The sequence below is a fragment of the Bos mutus genome, chromosome 13, assembly GCF_027580195.1.
Source record: "Bos mutus isolate GX-2022 chromosome 13, NWIPB_WYAK_1.1, whole genome shotgun sequence".
Taxonomy (NCBI): domain Eukaryota; kingdom Metazoa; phylum Chordata; class Mammalia; order Artiodactyla; family Bovidae; genus Bos; species Bos mutus.
Window position 1 is genome coordinate 36,639,142 of NC_091629.1, and position 18,315 is coordinate 36,657,456.

Consider the following 18,315-nt stretch of genomic DNA (forward strand, 5'->3'; position numbering starts at 1 on the left):
GTGGGGTAGGGGGAAATAGAGGAGAAAAAGAAAGTGAAAATCCAAAAATGGATAAGAATGAAATTCTCCAGACTCCCAACCAGTTTACAAAGCCTCCCTTGTGAAAAGGGCCAGGCAATTAACAAGAATTTCCGTTCTAGAAATTTTCAAGGTACTGATGTTTGAAACAACATCAAGCTTTGGATGTTGTTGTTTTTCAGTTGCTAAGTCATGTCCGACTCTTTGCAACCTCATGGACTGCAGCATGCCAGGCTCCTCTGTCCTCCACTATCTCCCAGAGTTTGCTCAAACTCATGTCCATTGAGTTGGTGATGCTATCTCACCATCTAATCCTCTACCGCCCCTTCTCCTTTTGCTTTCAATCCTTCCCAGAATCAGGGTCTTTTCCAATGAGTTAGCTCTTTGCATCACATGGCCAAAGGATTGGAGTTTCAGTATCAGTCCTTCAAATGAATATCCAGGATTGATTTTCTTTAGGATTGACTGGTTTGATCTCCATGCAGTCCAAGGCACTCTCAAGAGTCTTGTCCAGCACTACAATTTGAAAGCATCAACTCTTCAGCACTCAGTCTTCTTTATAGTCCAACTCTTACATCCGTACATGAGTATTGGAAAAACCAAAGCTTTGACAATACAGACATTTGTCGGCAAAATGATGTCTCTGCTTTTTAATATGCTGTCTAGGTTTGTCATAGGTTTTCTTCCAAGGAACAAGCATCTTTTAGTTGGATAGCAGGAAGCAAAGCTTACATGGTCTAGGCAGTCTTCTTAAAGTGAATTATTAATGAACACTAGTATAAGAACATTCAAATAACAACTACTAGGCTAGATCCCATGGACGGAGGAGCCTGGTGGGCTGCAGTCCATGGGGTCTCGAAGAGTTGGACACGACTGAGCGACTTCACTTTCACTTTTCACTTTCATGCACTGGAGGAGGAAATGGCAACCCACTCCAGTGTTCTTGCCTGGAGAATCCCAGGGACGGGGGAGCCTGGTGGGCTGCCGTCTATGGGGTCGCACAGAGTCGGACACAACTGAAGCGACTTAGCAGCAGCAGCAGCAGGCTAGATCTTGTTTTGATGCTCTCTCAGCTGCTGACAATCCGAGTCTTAGTGTTAATGGATAGGAAACTTCCAAGTCAGAAGCATGTGAGGCTGAGCCCACACTAAGAAGGTAAAAAGTCTTTTGCTTGATGATGCTTCACCCAGGTGCAGAAGATTTCTGGGAATAGTCCATGGGTATGGTTAACAGCTCCCAGGTGTTTGACAACAGGGTTCTCCTTTACCGGAAATGGGAGACAAAGAAGCCAAGCAGCCTGGGGACATCACTTAATAAGATATCATATATTGTCATACATATATATATATCTTAATAAGATTTATATATCGTATACTGACACATATATATGGAATCTAAAAAGATGGTACTGATGAATTTATCTCAGGGCAGCAATGGAGAAAGACAGAGAACAGATAAATGGACATGGTGGGGGGAGGAAAGGGGAGGAGGGAGAGGGTAAGATGTATATAGAGAATAACACGGAAATTTATAATATGTATATAAAATAGACAGCCAATGGGAATTTACTGTATGACTCAGGGAACTCAAACAGAGGCTTTGTGACAATCTAGAAGGGTGGAACAGGGAGGGAGATGGGAGGGAGGTTCGAGAGGGAGGGGACATGGATGTAACTATGGCTGATTCTTGATGTGTGACAGAAAACCACAAAATACTGCAAAGCAATTATCCTTCAGTTAAAAAAAATGATAAGGATCCTCTGAGAAACTGACACTAGCAGTAACTTTCTTTTTCAGTATTTACTGTTTAGTCACACACCTTTTCAACCTCATTGTTTAAATGTAGTGTTCACTTGAGAAGTCCTAGGTAAATGAAAAAATCATTTGATTTAAAGATTGTAAATACCTCTGTTTTTTTCAGACAGCATTAAGATGGGCAATGAGGGCAAGACAGTTTCATGGATGGGACACCATGTCACACCAAGGTGACGATGTGAAATACAAGTCTGCAAGGCAGTGGCAGAACTGCTGCTCAGCACTGGAGAAAGCTTTAGGCCTCAAGATGGAGATGTTCAGAATTAACAAGAAGCTTATTAAAATTTTTATTTAGAAGAGCAATTTAAGTTTTTCCAAATGTTTTTAATCAGTAGAAGATGAAAACTGATAAAACCTTAATTCAGGATGCTGCACTTTGGTTACAGCACTAAACGTGTAATTAAAACCGAGAAGTTCTTAGATTATGTTAAGCTGTAATATATCCCCGCTCCAGGAGAAGTAGCTGCCAAACTCTCACTGGAGTGTGTGGGTCATGAATAGCTTAAAAGCACAGTTGGAGGGTCCGGCCCGCAAGTGCTTCCTGCTCCATCTTCATTAGGAGTGTGCTATATATTCCCTATGAAAACATGCCTACATAATGATATGGTGATATTGCTTAACCAATAAGGTAAAACTAGAATGAGGCCAAACTACTGATCTTCCCTGTGTTATATTCAAGGGAAAGAAGAAATGTGGCTCCCGAGATCTTGAGACATCTTTGGATTCTGAAAGTCAAATGCCAAGTTGGCTCCATGTGGCATCTACATTTCTACCAGTTTAAAAACAAAAACAAAACACTTCTAAAAAAATCCTGTAAATACTCTTAGACACCTAAGAGTAAGTGAGGAAACTGGTCTCTCCTAAGACTTCAGGCGGAAAGCCCAGCTGCCACCTGTTCCACTGTCTATTTCATCTTCTCTTGTTAACAATGTCAGGTTCACTTCGGACCTTTGTAGTCTCCAAACCACAGGTCCCACCCCCTCCCCAACTGCTGCCACCATTCCCTGGTACCTGACACCACTTCTCTTTAAGATTCATGTGTGATCTTGGTTCTCTGTGTGCACAAAGGGCTCAGTAAGTGATTGCCAGGACTGGGAATGTTGATAAGAAGATTCTTTTGGGGGTAAGCAAAAAGTTCTAAAACTAATAGGCAATAGCTAAGAGGTACAGTGTTTCTTTTCTGCGGTGATGAAAATGTTCTAAAAGTGATCACTGTTGCACATATCTGTGAACAGACTAAAACCAGTGAATTGTAAACTTTAAGTGGGTGAAAATTATGGAATGTGAATTACATCAATAAAGCCATCCTAGGTGGTATGTGATAAAGAGGCTGCCTGCCAATACAGGAGACCTAAGAGATGTGGGTTTGATCCCTGGGTCAGAAAGATCCCCTGGAGAAGGAAATGGCAACCCACTCCAGTATTCTTGCCTGGGAAATCCCATGGAGAGAGCAGCCTGGCAGACTATAGACCAAAGGGTCGCATAGTCAGACACGACTGAAGCAACTTAGCATGCAATGGAAGCATTAACTTGGTAAACTTACTAAAATTCAAGGAATTCTATTGTTTCAAATGTCTGAATTACTGTTATATAACACTTACCAAACCCTATTTTTTCTCCCAACATGATTGAGGTATAGTTTATATAAACTTACCTTATATACCTCAGTCATGCTGGGAGAAAAAATAGGGTTTGGTAAGTGTAACTGGCAGCCCACAACAAATGGCCTCAATGTGCTTCAGCAAAGGCTGCTGTCTGACCCTCCCAGTCCAGAGCACATGTGCTCCCTCTTTCCCACTGGATCTCTCATCTGCACTCAACTCTGCTGACCACTGAACACCCTTCTCCATGCTTTTCTTTGTCCTCTGAGATGCTCTTCTCTCCTGGTCTTCTGTCTCACTCATGAGCACCTCTTGCCCAGTGCGCCTTGGCAGAGGTTTTTGGACTCCCTGTCTCTAATGGCTTTGGAATCTCTCTCCTGAGCTCAGATCAATGCCCAACTATGCTGGATACATCCACATGAATCACCCTATACTTTTTTTTTTAAATACAAGAAAGGCACAGGTTGGTTTTCTTTCCCCATAATTAATTTTTCACAGCATCTCTCCAATCACAAGTATTACAAATGAAAGTGAAAAAAATCACATTTTATAGATTTTAGATTTGTCTTCAGCATTTAGTTCAAATCTCACCATCTTCAAAAAACATTTCTCTTGCAAAACTCATCAGCTAAAAGTTCTACCCAGGCAGTAGGAAGATGGTCTTTGCTAGTCCATGGCTATTCTTCTGCCATTTTCCCTAACCAGTTAGGGTTGAACAGCAGAGTGAGGCACAGATGGTGGGCGTGAGGGGAAGGGACACAAGGGCTAATTTCCCCTAGTACAAGATGGCATCTGAAGCTTGATGGAAGAGCAGAATTGGAGAGACCCGAGGAAGGGTCCAGGCCCTGTATTCAGTCAGAGTCATGGCTGGTAGTGGAGGAGCGGGAGGAGGTATGTTGCCTGCCATGCTTGTGGTGTTTCTGCTGCTTTTTATGATTGTTCTTCATTTTCTTCTGCATCCTTTGTCTGTCACCATTCCTGGTGCTACCATGCCAGGAGCCAATGGGTTCACAGGATACATGCCAGGGGCAGGTGGTGGGTATGGGCAGGGGTAGAGACCTGAGGGCTGGCATCCTAAAGACCCTGGTTGTGGCACAGGATAACAGGGCCCACCAGGGAGAAGAGCTGGATTCCCCTGGGGTGCTCCTGGGGGAGTGGGAAGGTGGGCCTAGAGGAAAGGTAGTGTTGGCGGATGGTGGATGAGCAGGATTGCAACCTTCAGGGTGCTCAATGTTAGGCAGGTGTGGATGTGGCCCTGGCTGCCCAGCACTGGGATTTCACACGTTCAGTGTTTCCTCCAGCTCAGGTCAATATACTCTACAGAGTATCACGCTATACTCTCTCATACATAATCGATCACCATGTCCTACTAAATTCTACCTCCAAAGTCGTTTTTACTTTGATAATTCTCCAACCCTTCTACCCTCACCATCCAGAGCCTGATACTGTAACAGCGTCTAACTGGCCCTTCCTAAGTCCATGCTGCACACAGTAACCTGAGTGATCAATATTCAAATGTGGCCATGTCACTCCTTATCTTTAACACCTTTCAGTGTTATCCCACTGCCTAGAATAAAAACTCAGCTGTACTGAAAATTTGCAGATATTTTAAGGTAGCTCAATCAACATCCAGTCCCACCCACTAACAGCCTGACCTCCTTTCTATAGAGGCTGAGAAACTAAAAGCTGAATTCCCCAGACTCTCTTGCAGCTCTGTTCAGCCTAAGAACTCAGTTTCTTCCTAGTCCCACATAAGACTTGGGACAGAAGTGAGTAATGTGAGACGGTGACTGCTAAGAAGATGTAGTCTCTGGGCAAGCATGGCAGCAGAAGCATTGAGTTCTTCTGAAGCAGCTGTAAAGGAGTTCCACTCCGAGAGTCATACGGGGCAGCTGGGTACATCTATGGCTGCTCTGTTCCTCACTGAACACCACCTTGCAACTCTCCCACAGATTCTGTAAGCTACCTAGTATCTAATAATAAACCCCTTCTGCTTAAAAGAATAGAAAGCTGACACTGCTGTCTGAAACTAAGAACCCCAACACACACCTGACATTCAGCACCTTATAAGACTGAGCTCCTACCAATCCCTCAAGCCTCCTTCCTTCCCACCTTGTACCTCATAACTAAGACTACTATTTCCAGTCTCTGACTTCACTCTTACTTTTCTTTTTGCTTTAAAATTTCTACCTGTCTTTCTTCTCTTGAATGTAGACTTACCCTTTAATATTCAGCTCTACTGGATCACCAGGTTGGCTGAATGTTTCCTTCTCTTAAGTCCCAAAGAATCTGGCAGTATCTCCTTTGCACATGTTGCACACTAAAGATAATGATCTACCTGTAGGTAGATCACACTAGGGACTACATCCTATCTCTGTAACCTCTAAGCCTATCCCCAGTGCTTAGCACACAAAAGGTGATCAAAAAATGTTGCTTGAATTGAATAAACCTAAATCTTCTTTAAGCCCTGACTCTTACTCATGGTTCACCATAGCTTTTTCTTGCGTTTCTACTTTCACTGAATTTGTAAGTGCCCCCAATTTAACCTCTTCATCTAAACTTTCATTTCACCTATTAATAACCTCCAATAAACACCATGGCATTACAGGATGCCCTACTGTGAGCTCCAACTAAGCATGGCCAAAGCAGAAGGCATGCTTCCTTTTAGTGCCTTGCTTATTATGATCATAAAGACCCACCTTACTTGCTTACCCGTCTTCACATCCAACTTACTTTTGTCTGTCTTCACCTTCAGTGTGGGAAGGATCCAAACTGGTTACAGTGACAGATGCTGCTGATTACTAACTCAAAAGCTATTCCTCCCCATTCTTCCTTGCCATCAAAACCATGCTTTTGTTTGGATATTTACCTTCTACTGGCTTGGAAGATGACAATTCCTCAGCCCCAGAAGGGTAAATCAAGATAATTCTCAGTGCCTTAGCCAGTGACTAGAGACAGGGTGTAAGCATGTGATCCGATGCTGGCCTGTTGGCTCTGAAGGGCACTGTACTGGACAGGCTTCTGAGAAAGATCATGCTCCCAAATAAAGAGGAAAGCATATGTACAAATTCTCCACCTCCTCCTCCTCTGTGCTGCTTGTTGTGTGTATAAGAAATGTTTGAAACTGCTACAGCCATCTTGTGACCAAGAGACACTGCCAACAGGATGAAGACATCTGAGTAGAAAGATGGAAACACCTGTTTTCTTAAGGATGTCACTGAGTCACAGACTCAGCCAACCCTGGAACTGCTGTATATTTGCTTTCAGATTATATGAGAAGTAAATGTTCCTGTCCAGACCAATTCTAGCTGAGTATTCTGTTACCTTAAGATGGAAACATTTTGACTGATACTGCTATACTCTTCCATATAATATTAAACTCAATCTATTCCTCCTTACCTGTTCATCATAATCTTTGATCTAAATTCTGGGAATCTTATCTGGTTACTAGCCTTTTTCCACTTTCCTTTATCTACCACAGCAATCATTTCTTGTAGGGTTCTTTTCCTTCTAACTATAAACATATGACCATCCCTATGAAACATATATACAGGAATTTCAGCAAATCCATTCTAGTGAGGACGCCTGCACCGCTCCATTTCTGAACTCCATCTGATAATCTATTCATTAGCCACAGCCTCTTTTCTTCCACCTTTCTCCTTTTTTATCCCAAGACTGCTCTTTCAATTTGTTGAAACCTGGTCCTTGATCCCTTCCTTTCTCCACCGAACCTGAAGCCCTTAGCTGACTACTCAGAGGAGCAACTGACTTCTCTAGTCCTTTTAACTGAGTTACCTAATGTTTTCTGCGTATCACCAATCCTAGGTACAATCGGAGAAAATCACACAACTGAGGCCCTTATACATCAATGATTTCCATCTTAGGTAGGTCCTCAGTGCAGCTAAACATGTTTTTTTTCATGCCCTTTTCCGTGTTCTTTCTTACTGATCTCAGTACTCTCATGTCACAGTCCCATCCCCCCTTTTCAGCAGATAACCCTGACTTAACTTCTCAGAAAACACAGATGAGTTCCTTCAGCTTGATTTATTCACACTTACAAACCAACTCTATCTATTCTATATTCCTTTACCAGCAAATTAAGAGGAAAAACTTCCTTTTTTATGTTCAATGCTAATCTATCAGCTTAAAAAAAAAAAAAAACTGTGGTAAAATATATACAACATAAAACTGATCACTGTAGCCATTTCTAAGTGTACAGTTCTGAATAAATAAGTTTATTCACATTGCTGGGCAACCATCATCACCATTCATCTCCGAAACATTTTCATCTTCCTAAACTCTGTACCCATTAAATGATAATTTCCTGTTCCTCTCTCCCTCTAGTTCCTGGCAACCACCATTCTACTTTTTGTCTTTATGAATTTGACTACTCCAGCTACCTCACATAAGTAGAATTAGAAAGTATTTATCTTTTTGTGACTGGCTTATTTCACTTGCCATAATATCTTCCAAATTCATCCATGGTGTAGTATATGTCAGAATTTCTTCCCTTTTCAAGGCTAAATGATATCCCATTATATGTATATACCATATTTTACTTATTCATTCTTCCCTTGATGGGCTGCAATCACCTTTTAGCTATTGTGATTAATGCTGTTATCAATATGAGTGTACAAATTTCATCAATATTCTCTTCATGCTTCAGTAGTCAGGCTTGCTCTTTTTAGCTCTCTTGCTTACTCTCTTTTTTTTTTTTCAAACTCTCCCTCTACTGATTCCTTCCTGTGAGCCTATAAAACATACTCATGTCTCTCATACCATCTCTATAAACATTCTCTAAATCACCCTAAAAACCTCCTTCCAATTTCAGCTCTCCTCTTGAAGTAGACATGACTAGCCAGACTCATCTGGAGTCAGATATCCTTGTCCTGTTTCCCTACTTTTACTGTAGATGGCAAGGTGTGATTCTGTTCTTAGTTATCCGAATAAGCTCAATAAAGGATTCACTGACTCCTACTGTGAGGTATACATTTAGATTCTGATTTCTGCGTGGGAAAATTTTGGTAATGATGACAGGTAAACATAAGAATACATTTTAAACTATCTGTTTGATCTTTAAAAAAATTATTTTTTAGTCTTTTAAAAAAATTATCCTCAGGGAAAACTTGTAATGACAAGTAATCCTCCTTATATGCAGCTGGAAAAGAGCCAATGGTCAGTCAAGGTAACAATGAGAAAAACTCAAGTTTCTTACATTGATGAATGAAGCATTGATGTAATCAGAATCTGGAACTCCTTCAACTGGTGTCAGATGGACTCGAGAGTGGTCATCTAGAAAAAAAATTTTTTTTTCAATTAAATTCAGTTTTATTTTTCCCTGCTCCCAATGCAAGCAGGCCAGTTGTGACGATGCAGAACATACACCTGTATAGGTTGTCACTGCAACACTATTTATAACAGCAAAAATTCAAACATATCTCAACCATAATATGGAATAGTAAGCAGATGATAAAAAAGAAAGTGAATATTCCTATTTCTCGACAATTGCCAATATATATTAGCTTTGTTTTTATTTTACATTTCTTTATAGTCTCAGGTATACAACCTTATAAGTCAACATCTGTAATGACTACAGTGATTACCACAAGTCTAGCTACCATCCATGACCATGCAATAGACCCCCTCCCTTTCATTCATTTTACCCACGTTCAACCCCCTTCCTCTCCAATAATCAATAATCTGTTCTCAGAATCTATGAGCTTGTGTTTGTTTTGTTTTTTTTAGATTTCACGTGAGTGAAATCATACAGTATTTATCTTTCTCTAATTTTCCAAGATAACAGCAATGTATACAGCATACCAGTTATACTAAAAAAATATATACACATTTATACACAAATAAGAAGACAAAAGTATCTATAAACGGCTAGTATAGTGGTCCCTAATTATATTATGCACCCAAAAATACACCAGGAATTTTTAAAAGAATTAATTTTTAAAAAAGCAATTATAAAAATAAAGCAAAGTTCAAACATTTTGCTCTTGCATCCCACTGGATTATGTATATTCTATTCTGGAGGCCACTAGCCTAGAAAAATGTCCATTAAGTTATTGATAAACAGATTCATAATGACTAACTCTGGGAAGGAGTTATGAAGAGAACTCTAAATAAGAATTTTTTTGCAATAAGCAGCAAAAAACTCCACAACAACCACTTTCTATCTGGTCTTAGTGAAATTGTTCTCTTTAACCTCCTAGAAACTTTAGGTCTGCCACAAAAACCTGGTTAAGTACCCCAAATGACTTGATGAGCACCTGGGGATGCCTGGGGAGCCATAAAGACTCTTTCATTCTATTCTTATTACCCAAAGTTTTCACTCTATTCTTATTACTTGTCTTCCCATGATCAATCACCAGATTCCTTCTATCCTCAGAAAACCTGGCTACAGATGCAGTTTCAGTTTGTATCCCAAGAAACCCTACACTCACAAGGCAAGATGTTTACGTATCGATTTTTTTCCTTGTTCTCCTCCTTGGAGGCAGCTTCACAGGTGGCCTGGATAGGACAAGCAGGAAGAGCCTAAAAGGTTAAGAGAAATTACAAGAGTTATTCATAGGGATAAGTACCAGACATGTAAACTGCTGCACCATACTCTGACCTGGCAGCAAGTTCTACCTTTTCTTGGGGAGAAAAAAATATGCCCACATGAATTGCTACAGCCTAATAAAGACAGTGCACCTCTTTTCTAAATAGCTCCTAAGCTACGTAGAGTCCAAATGCCCAGAGGGCTGAATGCCCTTTCCATTACTATAAGCATGCTCTTTACATGATTACTCTATGGTTAGGGGCCCATTACAATGCTAGATCAAAAGGCACCCCCTACCCCTTACTGTATATAGGAGTGGGCAGCATAACTGAAGGGATGGGCCATTTATACCCATGCTGACCACCATGCAAAGTCGATATGCATTTCAAGAGTAAACCACACAGGAGGGGTCTGGATGGTCAGCTGGGTTAGGGGCCTGACAAGCAGGTATGGCAGCCCAGCCTCTAGCATCATGTGGATAAGGTTGGTGGGTGAGACGGCATTCACGGGGATGCAGCAGTTAGAAAGCAGAAGACTTGGATGACGTGACATGGAATCTGTAGCAGTTTTGGAGCAAATGTAAATTAGCTGGCACTGGGAGGTATGGAACAAGTATAAATGGCTTGATATAAGATAGTCTGGACTACATGAACTTGAGCAAATTGGGCAAAGTTTCCCATAAAATTGGGATAATAATATCTGCTACATAAGGAGTAAACAAGATGATCTCATGTCTGGCATAGAATAAGCATTCAATAAATTAAGTTTTAATTTATTATTTATTTATTTAGGAGGAGGAAGCTAAACTTTATTATTTGAACTGTTTTCTTCTTCTATGTTCTATATATTCAAAACTAAGAAAGCAAAAAAAAAAAAAAAGAAAGAAATAGTTTAAAATTATAACCTAGACAACCTTCCTGATAAGTGATTTGGAAATATGCTTTAGAAGCCTTAAAAATATTCATACTCTTTGACCTAACAACTCTGGATTCTAGTCTAAATAAAAATCTCAATGCTCAGATTACTTACTTTATTATTGTTTAGAACGACCCCAAACTGAAAACAACCTTAGTATTCAGCAGTAGGGGAACAGTTAAATAAAGTATGGTTTGTGTGTTACTTTTCATTCACTCTTTCAACAAACATAAAATGTGTACCTCTTAGGTACCAGGTTAGGCACAGAGCAAACAGTGGTAAATCAATCATATACATAGCTCTTGCTCTCATGAACAATGCAAACTTGTGGGTGAAAGATGGATATTAAATAAAACAAATAAAGTTACATACCAAGGTATATGCAATGAAAGAACAGAATATTACTAGAGAAAGAATCAAAAGCCCGAGAAATTCCCAAGTACAGACTGAGGGGTAGGTCTCTATGAGGAAGGATGAGTACGGAAAAAAGTATTCCAGGCACAGAAAAGAGCATGTGTGATGATCCAGAGGCAGGAGAACACTTCGTTTGTGTGGGGAAATAAAGTGTCAGGGAGGGTGTTATGCACAACATGTGTTGTGCAAAAAGGGTGTTATAAACAAAGTGTGGTTGGTGGGAATGGCAAGAGGAAGTGGGAGGAGCTTAGTTTAACAAGATCATGTATTTCCATGTAGGTCCTTTAATAGGAAGTTTGAGTTTTACTTTAAGTGCATGAGGAAACCGTTTAAAGTTTTTAAATTGCAGTTCATTCTACATGTTAAAGAATCACTCTGGCTGCTGCGTGGAAAACGGGCTGGGAGGAAGGCAAGTATAGAATGTAGAAAGGCGATAGTGCAAGGAAATAGTCACATCTGCAATGTATCACACAGTTAGAATTATTATATTTAGAGATTGAATGAACAAAAGGGAAGTTGGGGAGAGAAAGAGACAGGAATGAAAGACGCTTGCAGGTTTCTAGCTTGGATAATAATAATAAAGATTAAATTAAGTAAATGCGAGCCTAAAAAGAATCAATTTTGTCAGACAGAAGCAAGACTTTTATGAAGGAACGAATATATTTCCTGGGAACCAGCAGTATAGTGGTAGGAGAAACTAAAGTGAAAGACCACAAGATAACAATAATCATCAAAGTCTCATAGTCCATCTACCTTCACTTACTCAAGAGATTTTCTTTTCACAGTTAAAACCTCAGAGGTCCTCCATGTTATTTCTCTAAGAAAAGCAATTTATTTAGACCCAGTGCTGTCAACACATTAAAGGCGAAAAAAGTTTCCTGGGCTGGAAGATTGGAATTTCCCAATTCACCCACAGTTTGCATTCTCTTCACTAAGACAGGCTAGATTTCCACAGGTTTCCACCTTGATGCAGGATAGGATGAGACAAGATTTTAAAAGCCCTCACGACTAATCATAAGGCATAACTGTTACATCCCTTGTCTAAAATGATATAGAACAGATGTAGAGACAACAAGATTCTTGAAAATAATCCTCAAGGTCAGTAATGACAGTGACCACATCTCACAGTCCTGTCAGCATCCCTAACTCCCCCAGTCTTGATGAAGAAAAGTTAGGTCTCCAGGTCGGTTGAGGCTCCAAAAAGCAAAGTTAGGAAGAAACAGGAGCCACTGTTTGACGAGAGAAAATAAAAAGTTTCCTTTTGAGGACACGTGCTAGATGCAAAATGTCACACTAAAGAGCTGAGGTCAAGGATGAAAACAAGGGGAATCTTATTTCTTTCAGTTTCTACTCTGACAAACTGAGCCTGGATAGCTGGACAGAAGCAGCTAAACCAGAAGGCTCTAAGATGTTAAATTCTCCACAAACAGGAGGTGGCATCAAAGACCATTTCATCCCTTGCTTCAGCCTTTACAGGATGCAAGGCTTTTTTTTTTTTTAATGTCAATTAAAGTTTTTTCTTCAATTTTTACATTTATCTTTTAAAAAAGTATATCCACCACCCAATTTAACTTAGAAAGATGTTCTCTTTAGGTCCTTCCTCATCATGTCTTCTTCCTTCTCTCACAAGTAAATTTGGAATTTTGTACTTATTATCCCTTTGCTTTATTTGTATCCCAAACATTCTGTATCTATAAAAATATATTTTTTATTGTTCAGTCTATTTTTTTTTTTTTTATAAAAATGGAATGATTATCAAGTGGTGACTTGCTTTTTTTGCCCGACATTACATTCTTAAGATTCACTCAGGTTGTTCCATGCAGCTGAAGTTCATTCATTTTAACTACTTGGTAGTCCTTCATTTTTAGTCCATACCAACATTTATCTTTCCATTCTCCTATTGATGAACATTTGGGTTGTTTACAGTTAACAATCTGCTTTGAGCACTAACTGTGTTTCCTCATGCATATGCACATGAGTTTTAGGTATGAGTATGAGTAACCTTATCAGAAGAGGCCAAACAGTTTTTCCAAGTAGTTACACCAATTCACACTCCCACCATCAAAGTGTTCCAGCTGTTATGTATCCTCATCAACAGTTGCTATAATCAGACTTTAAATGTATCAATATAGGTTTACTTTACATTTCTCTGATTATTATTATTAACCATCTTTTCACAGTTTACTGGTCTTTCCTCTTCTGTGAAGAACCTGGTTGAGTGTTTCCCCATTTTTCTACTGGACTGTTTCTTACTAATTTGTAGGGAGTTCTCTATGTGTTCTGGATACTCATTCTATTATCAGTTATAAATGTTATAAGAATTTTTTTCCCCAAGTTTGTGGCCTGCCCTTTCATTTTATGTTATTTGTTTATAAAGAGAAGTTCTGCATTTTAATGTAGTCAAGTTGATCAATCTTTCCCTTTATAAACATTTTAAATCTTAAGAATGCTTTCCTATGAGAGATCATGGTATATTTTCCTACATTATTGTCTCCACATTTTGTCTTTTAAATTTCAGTGTTTACATCAACTGGGACTGATTTTTGGTATGAGACAAGAATTCAATTTCATTTATCCCTACCCAGTCGTCCGAGCACTGTTTATGTAAGGACCCTCCTCTCCCCCTGCGAAACTACAACAGCATTTGTCACCAATATGTTTCCCTTTACACATGAATCTGCTTCTGGGTTCTCTATTTTTTCTGCTGGTCAATCCATCTATTCCAGTGCCAATATAAAACTATCTTACTTACTACACTTTATAATAATTCTTTATATCTGGTAAGGCAGGTCTCCTCACCTTGTTCTTCTTCTTCAGGAATGTCTTGGCTATTCTTGAATCTTTTCTCCTCCATATATATTTTAGAATCAGCTTGTCAAGTTCCACAAAAAACCTGTTGGGATTTTTATTGGAATTGCATTGAATCTATATATCAGTTTGAGGAGAATTGACAACTTTACAATATTGAGCCTTCTAATTCATTGATCTTATCTCTTTCACTAATTAAGGCTTTTTTCTTTAATGTCTTCAAACATTTTAATAATTTTCTCCAAATATTTTATAAATATTGTATTAAATTTATTCCTAGGTACTTCATATTTTGGATGTTACTGTAAATGACATCTTTTAAAAACTATTAGACTTCCTGATTTTGGTTTTATGTATAGAAATGCATTAATTGTTATGCTATTTTTGTATCTATCAACCTTGTTAAGATAACATTAATTCTAATAATTTATCTGGTGAATCTATGAATTTCTCTGGAACAATAATTTCCTCTGTGGGAAAAAAACAAAACTGATTTGTCTCTTTCTTTCCAATCCTTCATACCTTTCATTTCTTTTCTTGCCTTACTGTGCTGTCTAATGTCTCTAGTATAGTAATGAATCTCATTCACTTTAAGTTTGAATCCCCTTCCAAATATCCTGACTCCTCACCAGTGTCTGAACACCCTGCTGTGATGGGGATCCTACTACCTTCCACAGCAGTTCCCCTTATCTTGGAACAGTTTGGTTTAGAAGGACTTAACACCTCGATACACAATTTGTTTCATTTTTCCCTTGTACTGACTATTGTAAAATCCAAGTGGTCAGCTGGTGTATTCTCTGTCCCCTGGAAATCCTGAACCCCCAATTCCCTGCTGAAACCCCAATTCCAAAGCTCCTGACTGCTACTGATAACTCCTGTAGCCTTTGGCTCTGATTCATTTATTTGGAGACAACTCATCCATGTAGAGGCTATTCTGTTTCTGATTCATTCAGTTGCCACACAGTTCTGTTACCATGTTGCACATAAATGTGTCTTTACTTGGAAATTCAATAATTAAGATGTCTCTAAAGATGCAGGGCCCTGACTGGGTTGTGTGTGTGGGGGTGTGGTTCACATTTCACAAATCACAGACTTTGACCACTTCACTGCCCCTCCAGTTCTTTTCCTCACTTATTCCTTTCACTTCAGGAGCTAACTAAATTCTATCTATTTATTAAACCTTAAACAAGCTTTAGGGACCTCAATAAGTGACTTTTCAAACTCTTGCTTAAAAAAAAAAAATTCAATACTTTCTTCTGAGATAAATGCTGGTCAGTAAAAAAAGTTCCAGCTTGTAACTTTAAGACAAAGTTCCATTACCCATAACTTTCAACTATGGTGGGGCTTCATAGAAATGAAAGGCCACACTCTCTGGTCTGTCAGATATCTGAAAACAGCTGTCATTTCCTATGCTTATTGTTTCTTCAGCTGTTCACCTCCATGGTCCAGTTTTTCTCTAAAACAAATTCCCTTTTAATGTTATTCCTTTTCACAGAGACCTAATCACAAGACTCTTGGCACAGCTCACTCTGGGTACACAACTCTTTATTCTATATGCTACACATTCATTAAAGCATAATGGATATTATGCTAAAGCTAATAAGCTTGAATAGCTTTATTTACTATATTAAAAAAACTTTTTTATTTTAAAGCCTGCTTTTAAAAGTATTATCTGAAACTATGCTTGCTGTAAAAGAAAGTCAAATAGTTCAGTAGAAAGTGGAAGTTCCCTATCATCTTTATCTTCTACCCATCCTTGTAGGCAACCACTGATTACAGTTCAGTGTTCCTTCAGACTTAAAAAAATAAAATAAATAAAAGCATTAATACACTCACACACAGACATACATATATTTTTTAAAGGGGATTATACCATGTAATGGAGAAGGCAATAGCAACCCACTCCAGTACTCTTGCCTGGAAAATCCCAAGGACGGAGGAGCCTGGTAGGCTGCAGTCCATGGGGTCGCTAAGAGTCGGGCACGACTGAGCGACTTCATTTTCACTTTTCACTTTCATGCATTGGAGGAGGAAATGGCAACCCACTCCAGTGTTCTTGCCTGGAGAATCCCAGGAACAGAGGAGCCTGGTGGGCTGCCGTCTCTGGGGTCGCACAGAGTCGGACACGACTGAAGCGACTTAGCAGCAGCAGCAGCAGCAGCAGCAGCAGCAGCATACCGTGTAAAGTCACCAAAATAGTGATTTTTTCCCCCATATTTTTCTATGTTGACATTTATTTTAACAACAGTACAGAATTTCATAATAGATGAGAGAAATCATTTAGCCACTTGGCTATCTAACAAATACTTTTCATTTTATTTTCTTTGCTATTATAAGTAATGCTATAATGAACATCCTTGTAAAAATATATGTGTGGTTTTTCTTGTTAGAGTCTCATAAATTAGGTCAGATAGTATAAGCATTTGAAATTTGGTTGATACTGCCAAATTATCCTCCCAAAGCTCTATCAACTTAAAACTCCTCCTACCTGTGTGTAAGATTGTCTTTACCCCCATACCTGTCCATACTTGATATGAATCTTTGAAAATTTTCAAATCTAACAGGCCCCCCAAAATGGTTAGTTTTAATTTGGATTTCCTGATTACTAGATATAGCTGAGTTTGTTTTCCTACGTTTATAGACCATTTGCTTTTCTTCCCTGAATTTTTCTTCCCAATTTTTCTCCTGAAACGTTTACTTTTTTCTCATAGGTTTGGAGAATCTCTATACATTATGGAAAATTCTCTTGTCTACCTGTGGCAAATAGTTTCTTCCAGTTGGCCACTTTTTTAAGGTGTCATTTTTAAGAGACACTTAACATTTTAATACACTTATTATCTTTCAATCTATTCCATTCTAGCTTCTGAATTTTGAGTTTTGTTTACAAAGGCCTTTCTCACTCTATGATTATAAGAATATTATTCTATGATAGTGGACACAAACTGGTGTGTTTGTCCTATGGTTATTTCTCCTCTTTCCTGTCAGGGCTGACCAATGCAAGCACAGTCACACCGTACCTACACTGTGCCATCTAAATTCCCTCTTCTAGGATTTTGAAACTCAGGAAGCAGCAGAGGCTTCCCTAGAGGGCCCAGAACCACCAAGATAGGATCTGCTCAGTCCAGGGGCTGGTTGTCTATCTCATCTTTTGATTCTGCCAGGTTCCCCAGTATCTTCCCAATTGATGGTTTTAATTTTTTGCTTAATTGAGATGACTTCTCTTGCTTTTAAGCTCACTTAGCAGTTAGTAACAGAGGGTGGGGTTGTAGGTGAGAGACTGATGGGGGAAATGCAGGTGATGTGAACCTAATCACTGAGTTCAGATGAAGGGAAAGAACTGTTAGTCAATTTTCATTACGGGAAAGAGCAAGCCACTTATACCTCATGACTCTACAACAGTTACTTCAGTTACTGACTTGCTTGCCATCACCTGGGATGTGTTCTAGCTGATGGTAAAGGAATTTAGGGAGAGGGGAGTCCCAACTAAAAGGAGAGAAGAGACACTGAAACCAAGTAACAGAATTATTTCTAACAATTTTAGACAACAAAACAAGAAAAAGACCAGCTCCAACATCAAATATTCATCTCCAAAGACACCATAAAATTCAGGGCCCTTCTATGATTGTGCTATGTATTTTGCTGAACCAAAAGTTAAGGTTTCAGAATTTTGCTGATTACTAAGTGTTAACGCCAATGGAATTCACATCTTTTCTTGGTTGGTCATGTGAAAGACAAGCTTTTAATTATCTAGTGAGAAAATTATCTCTTGAATTATCAAGTGAGATAACTGAAATGATGCAAAAATGAAACAACAGTTGGAGAAAACTAACTTCTAAAAATCTCTATTGTGCTCTTCACTGCATCCTGCTTTGATGATGAAAACTGCCCCATAACCCAGCTCTCATTGCTCATGGATAATCAGGATGCAAGCATAACACAATCTGGAGAAAATATAAAAGAAGGTAGAAAAGCAAAGAACTAACACCCAGAAGAAACTACAGGAATTCACTGAGTTGGATCATCAAAAACCATAGGAATAACTGTTGAAATAGATTTTGAGAATGTTAGATCAAGGACGGATCTAATTCTAATTGTTGAATAGGGCCATATTTCTAGTTATGGCATGGTTAACTGAACTTCTGCGTTAGTGTACCTGCTTAGGAAACTGGCCACAATTCTAGTGGTGGAGTGGCCAGTG

At 39.0% G+C, this 18,315-nt stretch overlaps 1 protein-coding gene and 1 pseudogene across 6 annotated transcripts in view; both read right to left on the reverse strand.

Annotated features, from left to right (window-relative positions):
- On the reverse strand, nucleotides 1-4,710 carry LOC138990420 (proline-rich protein 13 pseudogene; annotated as a pseudogene).
- The window catches only part of PTPRA (protein tyrosine phosphatase receptor type A), a 176,351-nt gene that overhangs the window by 20,462 nt on the left and 137,574 nt on the right, over nucleotides 1-18,315 (reverse strand). For 5 of the 6 annotated variants that reach the window (XM_070381318.1, XM_070381316.1, XM_070381317.1 and 2 more), the window contains 2 exons: nucleotides 9,883-9,973; nucleotides 8,649-8,725 (listed from right to left, as the gene is read on the reverse strand). In XM_070381318.1, the coding sequence (XP_070237419.1) occupies nucleotides 8,649-8,725; nucleotides 9,883-9,973 (168 nt within the window). Of the gene's footprint in view, nucleotides 1-8,648; nucleotides 8,726-9,882; nucleotides 9,974-14,108; nucleotides 14,203-18,315 lie in introns of all 6 variants that reach the window. The other variant, XM_070381320.1, reaches the window with a different exon arrangement.